At 48.2% G+C, this 16,282-nt stretch overlaps 1 protein-coding gene across 2 annotated transcripts in view; it reads left to right on the forward strand.

Moving 5' to 3' along the window:
• Nucleotides 1–9,296, forward strand: part of LOC119374103 (egl nine homolog 1) — a 73,435-nt gene extending 64,139 nt beyond the window's left edge. The window contains exon 9 of one of the 2 annotated variants that reach the window (XM_037644169.2): nt 6,852–9,296. Coding sequence is in view for 1 of the 2 variants with exons in the window: in XM_037644168.2 (XP_037500096.1) it covers nt 6,852–6,985 (134 nt within the window). In the remaining variant the exon portion in view is untranslated. The remainder of the gene's footprint in view (nt 1–6,851) is intronic. The other variant, XM_037644168.2, reaches the window with a different exon arrangement.
• The last annotated feature ends 6,986 nt before the right edge of the window (nt 9,297–16,282 follow it).

Below are 16,282 nucleotides of genomic sequence, written 5' to 3' on the forward strand. Positions count from 1 at the left end.
GCGCCTTCTCTCTCCTGTTCTCAAATAACTAGCCACTTATCCCGGAGACATCTTCCCTCGCATTCGGCTGGCTTTCCCCGCCGTCCTTGGCGGCTGTGTCCGCGCGTGATCCATCCGGGAGACCTTTTCCCACGCATTCCTTCGGCTGGCTTTCCCAGCTTTCGTCCTAACGCGATCCTCGCCTTTAAGTTCTCCGTAGGTACCAGTGCGCGTGATCCACACCAGAGACATCTTCTCACGCACCTTCAGTTGGTGTTCGCTGCTTCGTCCTAATGAAATCCTGGCCTTTGGGATATCCGTTGAAAACAGTACGCTTCGGACATAAGGGAAGCGAAAACAAGGAGGCCGCCGCAACCTCAACGGGCTGTCACGTATACATGCTCCACCGACGCCGATTTTAGTGGCATAACTACGGGCCTTCGGGTTTATTGCAGAGAAGACATGTTTTTGTATCGCGGTGCCTAGCTCACAGCCTGGCCGAAAGTTCCATAAAGCCCAAAGAGAAGCGTAAAAGAAAAGCGATCTGAAAGAAGCTGTACAAATTTCGGCGCCTGGTTCGTTGCGCGGCAATGAATTGGCTGGTCCGACATAACATCTTTATTTTCACAAGAAACTGTTCAAATAAAAAAAAAACTTAACGTGCAACTAGCGGAGTTTATTGTAAACGGCGGCAGTGCAAGAGTACAATACCCAGACGGAGAGATTTCGTCAGCCGTATCGCGGCAGAACAGCGCGTTAAAATCCGTTCAGTTGGTTTCGGATAGCACCGGCGCGCGCGCCGCGCAGCCCACGTGCTTTTCGAGCCGGAGAGAGAGTCGCGCCTTTCGCTTCACATTCGGATGTAAACAAGAGAGGAGAATTTGCCCAGTCAATATGGCCGACTTCCGGCTTCACCACGGCTTCACAACGAGTGACGTCAGGGCCTCTCCTCAGTATAGTCCTTCCTCCATGGCGCAGAGACAGCTTGCAGAAGATAGCGCCATCTACCACCGAAGCGGCATAGTTTCCGAACCGGGTGGGACAGCCAATTAAAACGATGCTAGACAGTGACGCGTGTCCTAGCCATTGTAGCCCTACTTTTTTTTTTTTACGCCAGCCATTCCCACTCCGTTGTGAGTTCGTTTTTAGCATGTCTTCTTGTCATACAGCTTGTTTTTCTGTAGTTATTTGTAATCATCGAACCGGAATTAGGCTTTCTTAGAAAGCGTACGTATAGACAGGATCACATGTATGAGTGTAAGCTTACCACGGCCGTGTTTTGAATTGAAGTTCTTTATTCATAAAAAACTTGTATTTGATTATGCTTTTATGAATAAAAATTGGGGAGGGGCGAAGCATGTAGGGAAGGGTGTTTTAGCTCCTCTAACGTGAAACCTGTGGAGGGGCGAAGCATGCAGTGTGCGCCGGTGTTTCCCACAGCAGAATCACTGCTAATGGGCAATGAGAGACAGAAGAAAGATTAGACAAAGAGACCCGCAGTTCGCTTTCTGTTAACGTGCACGCTGCGAATCTTTATTATTGAACTACGCACAAGAGAAATCTCCCACCGGCACTACGTTGCAGGTCAAGATCCAGTGCCTGTATATACGGGGTGGCCGGTGAACGGTTAATTGTGCAGCGCGAGCAGTCGGTTTTTAGATGCGAAGTATCTTATGGCGGAGTTCAATCCGGTGGTGGTGGTGGTGGTGGTGGTGGTGTGCGGCGAGACCACTCTTACTGCGCATGCGCATACCCTCTTCGCTTCCCCTCTCGCCTTTAGCCCTCTCCACTTTCCCTCTCCCCTTCCCCTCTCCTCTCCGCTTCTCCACTTCCTCTCTCATCTCCCCCTTTCCACTCTTCCTCTGAAACGGGGGCTAGACATGCCGAAATTCTCTCTTGCGCAACGCCGCGATGAGCACCAGCGCATGCGCGTCCCCTCCCCCTCTCTCTCTCCTCTCCTGCCAGGCTCGACAGGCTGCCCCCCTCTCGCACGCCTGTCGAGCTCGCGCTGTGAGAATTCACGGCCAGGCTAGAGGGAAGACAAGACGCGCGTAGCGTTCCTCTTCGCGTTCCTCGACGCGAGGTCGGTAGCATGCCCTACGAACGCCAACGGAACGCAATCGTGCAAGTTCTCCGGCTTCGCATCGCCTCATGGTCCCCTTTAGCGGGAAATGGTGTAATTTTTTCAATCAAGAAACTCGCTAAGCAGACGCTGCCTGCGTCGGCGTTGTCTCTCGCGGGCGAGGGAGCGCTCTCGTTCCTTGCGAGCTGGTAGTTCCGCTTTCATCGCAGAAAGGGCGTTTCCATAGTCAGTCAACGCGCGCCGTTCGCTCTCCTTCGCCCACGGAGAAAGAAGGATTTGAGGAGGAGAATCTCTCGGCTGCGGCAGCGCACGAGGGCGGCGCGATAGCGTCACGGCGGAATGCGGTTACGCCGAAGCCCGACAGATGACGCTTTCGGCCTGTTGCCATTAAATTCACTGGAACGGGAAAAGTACCGCGTTCGTTTTCTCTTCGCCACCGCGCCCTTTCGGCGGCTTCGCCACAGAAATGGTCTAGCTCGCTCGCATCGATAGTGTCTCCCGGCCGCCGACGCACGGCGCTTTGAAGGACGATTGTTTTTATAGCCTCAGAAAAGCGTGCAGGAACGTTACGACATTCCGTATCGTTTCGACACTTGATCGCAAGCCTGTCGAGGCATCGAAGAAGGCCTGGGTGCTGCGCTTTTGGGTGCAGCTACCGGCGGGATACGGGCAAAACCCTCTTTGCTATACCCAGCGGAAAAAAGGATTCCAAGCGACGTGCTGTGTGGCTGCACAGAATACGGCGCGAAAAATTTGTTCCCACGACTGATACCCGCCTTTGTGAGATAGCGTTTCGTTGAGAATTCGCAAATGTTGTTTCGGGGAATGTTTGCGTCTCCGCTGCACTACTGCAGCTTGTTTCGCGTAGCTGCCGCAGAAGGTTCATGCCCAATAACATCGCTGGACAGCATTTAATTATGTTTGGCGTAAAATTGACGCCTTTGGGCTCGCATATAACGATCAGTGTGCCATGAAAGCTCACTAGAGATTGGTATTGCGCGACGTGACTGTATGAAGAACATAAATAACAGCGTGTACCATGAAAATAATGGCACGCATGTCATGTAAGGCATCATTTACTTGCCATGCTCATGGTGCACTTGCGGCCGGTTCGCTGGCTTGATATGCACCAAAATCGGCATTGCGTGACGTGACTGTATGACGAACATAAATACCAGGTGGTAACATGAAAATAATGGCACGCATGTCATGTAAGGCATGATTTACATGCCATGCTCATTGTGCACCCGCGGCCGGTTCGCTGGCTTGACATGCACCAACATGGGCAGCACGTGACGTGACTGTATAATTGTGCCTTTTGTGTCAATCCGGCAGATCCTATGCATTGTGGGAATCAATCTAATGCGAAGCAGCCAGCAAAGAGGTGCATATATCGCCTTGTTCGTCTTTGAGGCAGATGAAGTCATTCATGCCATGACATCTAGTTCACAATATATCGCATGTTTGTCGTGCATGCATGCATGTAGAATGTATATACAACGCATGACCTGCAATTTATGTTCGTCACGCGCCCATGTCCTGCCATATCAAATTCGGTATACATCCAGTAAACAAAACGGCCGGAAGCGCAAAAAGACAGTGTAATGTAGACCATGCCGTACATGTCATGCATGTCATGATTATCAGTACCACCTGTCATTCATTTTCGTCATACAGTCACCTAGCGCTATACTAGTTTTGGTGTATATCACGCTATCGAACCGGCCGCGAACGCACCATGAGCGTGGCATGTAAATCGTGCCGTACATGGCGTACATGTCATTATTTTCATATTAGTACCTGTAGTTTTTATTCGTCATACAGTCATGTTATGCCATACCAAATTTGCTATACATCCCATTAAAGGGGTGGTGCCACCAAATTTGTGGCTTGCGCGTTCTTTGCTGTAAGCGTTTCCTATAGCTCCAGGAAGCATGATGCACGCACCAAGATTCACGTATTCTCGCTAAATAATTTAATGTCGCCTTCTGATGTGGTCAACTTTCGGTTTCGGTTTCTGGCGCCGAGGTTGGGCACGACGTAGAAGTGTAGGAGGCGTGGTCACGTGACCAAACAAGGCTGTGACGCACTTAGCCAGGAAGCGATCGAAACTCGGCGAGTGATGTAGCAACCGATGCTTTGCCGGTACTACAGTGAACTAGAATATATTATAGTTCACTACAGCCGGTACGTACGTTGCGGAAGTGGCGGAGGTCCGGAGGTCACTCACGTTACTACAGCAGATTCGATGTGACGCCACTACAACTTTCGTTGCCCATCCTACAGATCTACGTCAGTGTTCGCGCGCTAGCGATGGGTTTCGATCGGGAGAATGGGCATTCAGGTACACTTTGGAAGTGAATTAAAATATATTCTAAACGTTTGCTGTGTCCGACCCTTTGTGTGGAATGTCCTTGCATACAGAGGAAACCCACAACAGGCTTGTTATAGCCTCGAAATTTGATGGCACCACCCCTTTAACGAAACGGCCAGGAGAGCACATAGTCGTGGGCGGCTAGATAGATAGATAGATAGATAGATAGATAGATAGATAGATAGATAGATAGATAGATAGATAGATAGATAGATAGACAGACAGACAGACAGACAGACAGACAGACAGACAGATAGACAGATAGATAGATAGATAGATAGATAGATAGATAGATAGATAGATAGATAGATAGATAGATAGATAGATACTACTTCAAACTCGCAGAAGTTCGCCAAGGAATGCCTGCCGACAGCCGAGTGCGTAATTGCCGCGCAGTTCGCATTTCTTTATCGCGTTAGTGCGCGTGCGTGCGCGTGTAGGCAAGTGAAAACGGCCGCTATTTCTTTCCTAATCGGTTAGAGAACAACGGTATGCTTCATTCGGGGCTGCAAAAGCGCACGCAATGCGTAAAACGTGCGTTATTCCGCGTGAAATCAACACCGTGCCGCCGCAGCTTCGGCCGCGCTGGACCAAATATGGCGGCGGGCAGGATGGTCGCGGTACTTTTCCCGTTCCAGTGACTTTAGTTGCCATCTTTTACATGCTCTTCTATGGACGCGACGCATAAAAATCGTGATAGCGCCTCGTACATTGTAAAATTTCTAAGATTTCTGTGTGTAACATCAATCGGTAGATATGACATATATTTTAGTTGCAGTTCCTAATCGATACTGCCAGAATTTAGGCCGTACAGCGCTTGAAAGGAACTGCTAGTAGTGGCCCCTGAGCAGACGACGTCTGCCGCCGCATGCACGCGCCCCTCGCTTCTCGCTCGCATGTTGTGCGCGCGCATGCGTAGGTGGCCTTGGGACTAAAAGTTCCCTTCGCGATTTGCTGGTTTCTTTCTCTTTAGCGCTCTCAGTGGGTTCCGCGCGTTGCGCCGGCGGCGCCGACTCCTCGATGTTTGCGCGCGCTTTTCACGCCGCGACAAAGGAGAGTGCTTTGCAGATTTCAACCGGTGCTTCTTCAGGATGGGGCGGAAATGTGTCGTGTCGAACTGCAGCAGTAGGTACGCGTCTTGCAAGGAGAAGGTAATTGCCATCTAAGTTCCTAGTGACCCAGTGAGGTTGGAAGCGTGGGCTCGCGCCATACCAAGAAAAGACCGACAGCTGACGCCTCGTGACTACATTTGCGAGAAGCACTTCTCGGACAGTGACATAGGCAGGCGGCGCTATTATGGCGAACTTGGTGGCGAAGTTATCCTTGACAAACCGAAACGGCCAGTGTTGTTACGAGACGCCGTGCCTTCAATCTTTCCGCGCGCTGTCCCAGATGCTTGTCTGCTGTTCTCAAAAAAAGACAATGTGAAATTTCGACCACCTGGGGTTTTGTAACGTGCACCTAAATGTAAGCACACGGGCCTTTAGCATTTCGCCTCCATCTAAATGCGGCCGCCGCAACAACCTAAATCTGAATTGATGGCATATAAGGGAAGTCCCATCATTCGTTGAAATAAATTATACTTAACTCATTGAGTTGACGTTATCAAAAATTATAGATTGCGCGTTGCACAAAAAACATCACGCTGGTAATTTTCCTCTCTGTGACGCCATTTTTCTCGTTAATTTACAGAAAAAAACTTGGAGCGCGCTTGAGCTTCGCCTTTAAGAGTAGAACGCGATAGCGTAATCGGGCCCCGTGCGCATCGCCTTCTCAATTGCTAGCCTCACCGACAAGGACGCCGACACCGGTATTTCTGCGAAACGGGCTCTTTAACGCTGTCGCGTTAAAATATGGAGCCGGCGAGGACGCACCAAAACACATCCATTCGGGCGCGAACGGCGAGTCGGCGACGAATGGTCTTGAACCGACGAGCTTCGGTCGGAGAGCGCGGTGAGAGGGACGCGCGCATTTTTCCTTCTCCGCTGGCGGACTCTCACGACAGAGGGCGCGTGAGCGCTGTGCCCGATTTCGTGACTTTATTACGACGCCCGAGCGAGCGCAGTTTCGCCTCCTCAATAATTCTTGCTCCGTGCCTTCGCCACACGGCGAGCGCTTAAAGCCCAAGACGCTTTACGAGCGCTGAGGCGGTGGCGCCCTCTCTTGCGCTCAAGCACATGGACCGTCACGACAGCAGACGACGATGCACGCTGAGACCCTGAGGTGCTTCACCCCTAAAAGCATACTCGGGGATGACCATGGTCATGGCCCTGAGTGGTGTCTTTTCTAGTAGCGCTTTGTTGTGCTTCAGCAGCTAAAACACTAATTCAAAGTTATCCACTGTCATTGCGCAAGATAAGTTGAAACAAAGAAAATACTTCGGTGCAGCACTCTTTTCTTTTTCTTTCACTGCAGCTAAGCAAGTACCAAGCTACCAGCACGAACAGCAAGTTAAGGTGGTGCAACCGTTCACCTTTGCCAACTACCAGCCAGAAAGCCGTCAAGTGGCCTCAAGCTTTGTCAGTCCGCAATTTAGTGAACACCAGTGATGGCCAAGGGCTTCTCTCAAGGAACTTGAATAGCACCATCTGTAGAAGTGTTTGCGACTTGTGCGCTGATACAGCATGAATGTTCAAAGTATCTGGGTGGCGTGGCAATCCCGTTTGCGTATTGTTCATGATGAACGTAAACGCATTGCTGCGTATAACAACAGAGCTGCTTGCTTACGATAATGAGCATGGGCCATGCAGTTTGAAGAGTGACCCATTACAAGATCTCTGTCCTCTTTGTACCATGTCTGAGTAGGTGGTCAAGTTGCCCGTCAAGATGGTAAGTGTTAACCATTGAAAGGCCTGCAGGAACACACATGTGCATGTGCTGCAGGCTTTCGAAGAAGAAATAAAGGAATTCAGTTGTTAGCGGGTATGTTCAAATAAGGGCAGACAGTTCTAAGCGAAAGCTTTATATGAGGTTGGAAAATGTCTTCCCCAACAACAGAGGCATCGAAGTCGTGTCCAGTGATGTACCCAATGGGATATCGTGCACTTCCTAAGGATGTTCGGGGTCATCATTAGGATGTCCGCCTTGTTTGGATTAGCCACGGAAGTACTTGATCATCCAAAAAACCTGCGAAGTGGAACAAAATGCGTCATCTATAAAATGTCCCATCATCCCTGCATATGGGACTTGTGTGGACTGTTAGATGTTTTAATTCTGCCCATATACTTCCACGTGCAGAGCTATCCAAAACGAGAGTGAAGAACGACCTGGTGGGTGCACTCCTGCATGTGCTTTCGTCGGCGTCCTTCATAAGCGCGCCGTACCTCGGGCGCTCGCGCAATGACCTGTCAACCCATACTTGCCGCGCACAACAGCGTCAACGCAGCGCCTATAGATTCGACTGGCGCGGCGATAACACGTCCGAAAGGTGTATACGCTCCACTTAGAGGGACTGTCTACCGCTCGGAAAAAATTTTCTGATTGTGGTGAAAATGAGAAGGTCGTTCGTCACATCAGCGGCTTTTGCCCCATAAAAAAATGAATTATATTTTTTTCTTTGATGTTGAAAATCGTGAAAGAATGACCGCTAGCGTCACACAACAGCGATGTGGTCAATCTACTGGTAGGACAAGAAATCCTCGCAGGTAGACTCATTTTGCTTAAAAACAAATATGTATAGCTTGAAATTGTATTTTACGCACTTGAGGCAGCTTGTGGTTGCGTCAGAGAGTAATTTTTTTTTTCTCGCGCATCCAAAAAGGCGCCCGGTGGCACTGCTTGCGGCGCCGCCTTCGATTTTGTCTGCTTCATTTCATGCGCTATGCCATGCGGCCCTCCGTGCTGGTCGTACTGTGCCGTTGTATTCTTGTTAGGATGTCTCACATGTGCTGCGCTGTGAAGGCGTGCATTTATTGTCTCTTTTTGATGAATCGACTTGGTAATTAGATTGCAGCAGCAGTGATAAAACGCATAGACTGCGATTACAGCAAATCAAGTGTTCTGCAATCGTATAATAAAGGTTCATTTAACCGCTATTGCGCCGAGAACGGCTGTTACATTCATTAGTGTTCAGCGAAAATAAAGTAATCCTTCAGAAATCACATGTGCTTTCGGTTTTAATTTTTACCGGCACTACAATCGTCATCGCGTCTACCAACCAGTGTTGTGGGCATGTTTATCGCCAATGGAAGAAGACCGAACGCAGATCGAAAAATTCTGTTTTAAAAATTTCTACTCGCTTTCCAGAGAAACCGCTGCAAGGTTGGACACTTCAGACGGTACACTTTCTATTGCATTACAAGACAGAAAAGCGGTGAAGGACGGTAGACAGTCCCTCCGGCAACGGCCCACCTTTGACCGATCGACGATGCCAATTGATGACGCCATCGTGTGACGTCATGTAGTGACATCACAAATTTTGGTGATCTGTGACGTCATTACGTGACGTCATGGGTTCGTCGGAGGAGGTCGCGTGTTTTTTTTTTTTCACCTAGACGGACGCGGATAGACACCGCAAATCAAGCAGGTGTTCAATTTACAGTTCCGTTAAAAACGCTGCATCAACGAATTCACCGGGATGGCATCATAGAGTTAGTACTACAGGAAGTGTGCCTGCGAACGCACCATAAGTCCCTAGATTTTTAACAAGGGAGAGAGAAAAAAGAAATCTAGGCACATTAAACCACCTTCCGGAGCCACGAATTCTGCTCACAGTAAATTGCTTAAATAGCCTAGAACCTTTCCTAAAAATGTTCTAAATAAATATTAAAAACAGTCCGCACGTTTCTAATTCGTGAAAATGTCTGTGTTTTATGTTGCAAGTAATACTAGCGCTCAGTAGCGCTAATTTTAGTCGATCTGTAAATAAAAGCAGCTGTTACAATGGTTGTGTTTAATGACGGTGTTCTTGTGGGTCGGCGCTCTTTAGACCCAGCTTTTCCGCTAGAGCCTGTTATGGATGCCTTATTTTCTTGAGGAAGCTTCTATTGTGTCAACTGAAGAAAGGCGTAGTTTGTCAAACAGATCCCAGTTCAATATCCAACGCTCTTGTTTGTCACTGATTGCAGCAAGAAAATTAAATCAAGCTGCCGCTGTTTCTACCGCTAGTTTGCACATTTTAGTAGAATCCATCACAATGACACTGCCCAATGTCCGCAACAGTGGCTTGGTGCAGTGCACAAGCACTGAGCGTGATGAGCATGTTATACGCATAACATCAATAACACTCTGCAAGAAAGCCACTAAAATGTGGAAGTCAAAAAAACAAGAGCGGCAGAAAAGCAGAGACGGCGACATAAAGGTGGCTTACTGTAACAACTGACATAATATCGAAGCCACTCCTCCCAGGTCCACACGGAACATGCGCAGAACGTACCCTAACTAAACCCTAATGCAAGTCGCCGCTGTTCAAGAAAGTGATACTCTTTCTTGATCAAAAACACAGAACAGTTGCGTACACCCTCTTCAGGGCCAACTTTCCAAATTCGGTGGGCTTGGAGTCGCTTGTCTTTCATGCGCAGCTTTCGCCTTACCCACAACTCGCGTGTTGCTGAACAGAGGAGTGCATCCGCATTGCTTGCATTGTAGCGGAAGATTACGACCAGTGCCTAGTGGGATTAGCATGTTCCCGCGAAACATTATTAAATACATCTGCCAGTTCGTTCACTCTGTATCTCAACACAGGTAAGCACAATTTGCATTCTTTCTTTTGCCTTTCGTGCTGCGAAACCATCCTACACAGATTTGCAAGGCAGTGGCGTAGCCTGGGGGTGGCACGCCAAGCCCATAATCCCCCCCATCCCCCCGATTTTTTTTTTTTTTGCCATGACATACAGAACCCGAAATGGCTCGACCACATCTGCCTGCCCAGCCCACACTTAAGAGGTGCCCCCCCCCCCCCCCACCCGAAAAAAATTTCTGCCTGTACGCCCTGTAGCAAGGTGCAGGGCAAATCAACATGACGTCGCAGCAGCCCTTTTCAACCTGTGTGATATACCGTGTACATGATTAAGCACACACAGACACAAGAGAAAACATAAGGACAACATGTGTGTTGTCTTGAACGCCTGTTTCCTTTATCATGAACCCTTAGCAACCAGCTCAACTTTCTGTCACTCTATACAATGTACATGTGGCATAACCACCGGGTGCTTTTTTCTTTGGTCACGAATATCGCAATCACTTCTGTAAGCGATCGTTGGGACGCGAGTACGCGCCGCGCGGTGAAGAAAAGCAACCGGACGGCGTGAATCCCAACTCTATTCGCTCTCCGCCCGCCCTGCCATTCTCCGCGTGGCGAGAGAGTTGACTAGGCCACGGCCGGACTAGAGGGGCGGAACGAAGTGCGCGCGTGCCGCCCCTCTAGTACGGCCGTGACTAGGCAAGGAGATAACCGGTTAGGAGATGCCACCACAGCATTGCCCCCTCGAGTTGCCAAACGGAGTTAAAGGTCCAGGCGAGTAGGCGCTTTGATAGCCGTCCGCTGTGCGTAAGCTCGTTAGCTTGGGCTGGCGTTGAGGCTAGGGGTCCTGGCGAGGATTCCCTTGTCGGGGACACCACTGCGTCTTCGCTGTCCTTCACCGACTTCGAGTAGCCTGCTGGTGCTGCCTCGAGTAGCCTATTCTCTTGAGCAGGCAGTTATTGTAAGCCTATTATCCTGCTCGATAACATGCTTGCATTTGATGGATGCAGCTATTTGCCATCGCATTTGACAAACATAAATTGATAATAGCCCTCTTAACCATGCAGTGTATAATGGGAGTACTGGAAGGCGTCTTTTTAGTCCTTGGATTAAGCAAATATGACCATGAAAAATGAAAAGTTAGATTCCAGTCTAGAAACGGGTCTAGTTGTTTGCAGTAGAAGGAATTCTGTAGGAGCAGTTTTGATCCGTTTGCAGCTGAAATAATTGCATATTGGATCAGGTTTGGAGTAGGCGAAATGGAGCTTAGGATCACTTGCAGCAGTGTAGTCTATTTTTTTTTCTTATTATTGCGATAGCAATTATATGGACAGTGTCGGCTGATTTTTGCCGTCGCCGTCGTTATCATGCACCGTATATGTATATTTCTATATATATATATATATATATATATATATATAAGCCCGAAAGAAATATAATTCAGAAAAGTGCTTCCGAAGCGCGGAATCGAACCAGGGACTTCTCGCTCCGCAGGGCGTGGCGCTAGCCGCTACGACACGAAACGCAGATCTATAGTGAACTAAGTTCACTATACGCAGATCGTCCAGGTAGCTAACGGCGAGCGTTATATACACACACCCTTTACCGCTGGCCGGACTCGGAGACTGCAGGCTCTTATAAGCGTTCCTTCATTACCAGCGAGAGGGCGCGAGGAGCGCGCCCCGTTCCTGCGAACTACGTTGCTCTACGCCCTGCAGGGCGTGGTCGCCTTCGTGCGCTTATCTCGAGGAAAGAAGAGGCCGGGGGGGGGGGGGGGGTTGGAGCGGGGGATTGTATGTCTTGTGCTTTCCCCGCGATGTCCGCGCTGAAGTCACAGAGCGTACGAAGGTAACTTCGCTCGCTGCAGCGGCCGCGTTTTTAGTTCGCGCTCGTCCTGTGTATACCTGTTCGTTCGTTTCGTGCGTCCTGCTTTTTGTTTCAGCAGTGCGCTTCAAGTATCGAGCTGTGACACATGATAGTTCGCGCTCGTCCTGTGTGCGTTCTTTGTGCGTCCTTTGGCCTCGAGCGACGCGCTGGCAATTTTGAGCTGCTTTCCGTTCTTCGCGTTACATTCCAATTTGTTGCTATCGCATTCATTGCTTCGCCGTTGCGGCGAAACTGTGTTTTTTTTTCTATTATTCTTATTAGTGCGCAAACTGTATATGCTGCTGTAATGCAAACAAGGAGACAAAGACCAACACTCGGAGAGCCACCATTAATCAGGCTCTTCACACGAAACAAAATATCATATGCTGGCTTCACTGCAATATAGAAGGTGTGTAATGCTGTGGAGCATTAGTGACACTGCGAGCACGGCCCATACGTTTTCTGCGAGTGACAGTTGTCAAAACATCCTTTAGCAAAAAGAAAAATCAACTTAACTAGGTAAGCAGCAGCCTACTTATTTAAAAAAAAGTGAGAAAAGTCGTTGCGAATTAGGAAAGCTTCCTGTTGCCTGCGTGCGCAGAAGATTCAGTCATCGCCCCAACTTACTGTGGCTGATGCTCCATCGTGCTCAATAATTAACTATTAGGCAGGCAACTAATCCCAGAACCAGTACCGATAGCACGGTAGCAAATGTACAGTCGCGCTCAATATGACTTGAAACACGGGAGCGCGTGGCCTCGCGAGTTCAAAGGCTGTTCATGGCTTCCACAGGCCATTATTTCCATAACTAAACGCTGTTCTCGCACTTGGGGATGATCCAAAATAAGAAAATATTATTAAATGTGAAGCATTTCTTAGCGAACCTCAGGCACTTTGGCCGTTTCTATTTACGCATCTATCTATCTATCTATCTATCTATCTATCTATCTATCTATCTATCTATCTATCTATCTATCTATCTATCTATCTATCTATCTATCTATCTATCTATCTATCTATCTATCTATATCTGCCTACGTCTGGGCTCTCTCCTGGTCGTCTCCATAGGTTGTAATATACCAAAATTGGCATAGCAGGGGATCAGTGTATGAACAACAAGATTCACTGGACATGAATAGCGCAAAATACCTGTCGCGTACGTCATGAAACCCTTTCTCTCAGTCACGTGTAGCACATACCCGCATACCAGTGTTCATGTTATGCGGGTATGTGCCACAGGTGATACAGAATCTCAATCAACACAGTAACCGCGAACATGCACATTGACGCGCGAAGAAAGTGATAACCAACTTTAACCAGTGTTCTTTAACGTGCACTGACCTCGCACAGCACACGGGCCTTTATCACTTCGCCTCCATCGAAATGCAACCGCCGCGGCCGGGATCGAACCCGCGACCTTCGGCTCATCAACCGAGCACCGTAACTGCTATATACACCACCGCGACGGATGCAAAGAAATTGACAGAGCTGAAGACAAAAGAGACTTGGAAGACGCTCGATTACCATCCGCTCGTTCACGTGATCCGCAACGTGGACCATGGACGCAACGTGAACGAGGGGACCATGCCCATCATTATTGCCGGTGACTTGAACATTGACTTATCAAAACTCAACAACGCCTGCTTCTTACACTGTATGAAAGACGGTTTGGATGTGAACAGGGCATCACAAGACCTCGTTGCCAAGTCCAGGACAGGAGGCATCATAGATCATTTCTTCGTAAGAGGCACACACGATTTTCACCAGATGTACTATACCTTGCACTTCACTGCATATAGACCCCTCGTAGCCGCGATCACGAACCAGGGGCGTAGGCAGAATTTTTTTCGGGGGGGGGGGGCACCTCCTTGATCTGTAGTGGGGACGAGCAGGCATATGCGGTCGAGTGTCATTTTCTGCTCTGTATGCTATGGCAAAAAAAAAAAAAAAATTGGGGGGGGGGGGGCACGGGCCCGGTGTGCCCTAACGTGGCTACGCCCCTGTCACGAACGGATTCGATAACAAGTCCTGTCCAGATGCTGGTGCTCACTAACCACGGTGATGATGACCTTGTTCAAGAACTGTAAAAAAACCGTACCACAGATGCACACGAATTCGTGAAACGTGCGTGCGTTGTCCTTCATAACGGACAAGTGTAAGCATAACAACTGAAACGCAACTGTAACAGCTGCAGCTGTGAGTGTAACGTACGTGCAGTGCGCCTGCGCGTGCCACTCGGCTGTGCATATAATTTTTCAGAAGAAAGCGTAGTTGCGCGTAGCGCCTGTCCTGTGCATCTGCGTTCCTTCTTTGTCCTGTTCGAATCCGTACTATCCAATATTGAAGAATATAAGCACTACATATCAGCTTCCCGTGTGTGGTGTTGGTAGCACCTATGTTGCTGTTGGCATCGTTGCGCAACTGTAAACAACTGGTTATATAATACATGTGCGACTCTTCAACATGTGTGTGTGTGTGTGTGTGTGTGTGTGTGTGTGTGTGTGTGTGTGTGTGTGTGTGTGTGTGTGTGTGTGTGTGTGTGTGTGTGTGTGTGTACCATTTGCACATTTCTCTAGCGTCATTCCGTCACGTTTTGCTCAATGTGAAAAACTACGCCACAGTCACTTTCCCGCGCATGCTTCGCATAACATCGATGCCCACGGTACGTGGTATCGGCCGAATCTTTTTTTTTTTTGGGGGGGGGGGGGGGGAGGAATGAGAAGTTGAAGCCATGCGCAATCTTTGAACTCATGAGGTCACGCGCTCCCGTGTTGCAAGTCATATTGAGCGCGATTGTACGCACGAACATGGAACGCTGACCACGTATCGTGACCCCGCAGGCGCCATCGGAACGCTTCACCGCAATACATACGCCGGTATTTAGGCTGTGCGTTACATTCTGTATGGTAAAGAGGTTTGCGCAGTGCAACTGGCACTTTGTTTATTTTAAAAATATCTTTTAAAGACGATAGTCTTTCTTGTGGAACTTAAACGCAGAAATTTTGGTCTGCCTGTCTGTCTGTCTGTCACACGATTGAGCCATCCCGGCCAAAGTTTAACCACTCTCTGAACGCCCAGCCATCTTGAACTGGTACGGCCGTTCATACTTTTTTTATTTATTTTATTTATTTATTTTTATTTACAAATACTGCAGGCCCTGTTCGGGCCCAAGCAGGAGTGGGTAATAAATGTCAGTGACAAAATCAGAATAAAAAACATAATGAAAATACAATACAAGATACGAAATTCAGAAAATTCATCAGGGAAAAATATAATTAATACATAGCAATAATGGCATTCATACAGAAATACAAAAAATCTCAGCACTTATGAGGAACATAATATATTGCAATGTTAAAAATCAAGTGCTAGGTCATTGACGAGATGGGCGAACGATTGTGTTGTGTCCGCATTAACGATCTCCTGAGCATTGTCGATCAAAAGCAAATATTACGCAAATCTGAGGCGCAACATCAATACATATGTATTAGGTGGTGTGTTCCTTTACTAGAAAACACGTAGATAAGTAATTCTAAAGACCCTAATGTTTCTTAGGCTGCGCTGAAAATGCTAGTGTTTCTTAGGCAGCGCTGAAAATGCGACGCTATGAGACAGGTGTGGCGGTTCAACCTAGAGGAGGAGGAGTTGTGTAGCATGGCCCAACGTTTATAGATAAAACGTTGGCATGGCCGGTATGGCCGGCACAAGACTATCGTCTTTCGACGACATTTGCAGCGAAGCACACATATCTTTTTCGAATTGAAGTCTCTTTTGCACGTTCGAATCTTCTTCATTCGCGTGAAGAGGTAATTTACTGCATGCATTGCGTAATGCGGCAGCATCATGACCGACGTGGCTACGATAGGCATAGTGATTAGTAAAAGAAAGAACACTTGTCTACCTGTTATCTGCAGTTCCTGTTTAAAAACGATGAGCTTCCAGACAAAATGCCGAACCGTCGACAACGGATGTCAAACGCATAGGCGGCTAGCTCGAATACATAAAGAACGGCATATCTGTGTAAAGAGCGAGAGGAGAGCGCGTCCGCGGAGGCAAAACGGAAAAGATGTTACTATGCATGGTGCCAGACCAAGAATATTAGAGGCCAAAGGACGCACTGCGCCGTATAAGCAGGTAGAATAATAATAATAATAATAATAATAATAATAATAATAATAATAATAATAATAATAATAATAATAATAATAATTGTTGGTGTTTAACGTCCCAAAACCACAGATTACGAGGGAGGCAGTGGAGGTCTCCGCGGAAACTCGGACCACCTGGGGTTCTTAAATAT

Source organism: Rhipicephalus sanguineus, chromosome 11, assembly GCF_013339695.2.
Source record: "Rhipicephalus sanguineus isolate Rsan-2018 chromosome 11, BIME_Rsan_1.4, whole genome shotgun sequence".
NCBI classification, from domain to species: Eukaryota; Metazoa; Arthropoda; class Arachnida; order Ixodida; family Ixodidae; genus Rhipicephalus; species Rhipicephalus sanguineus.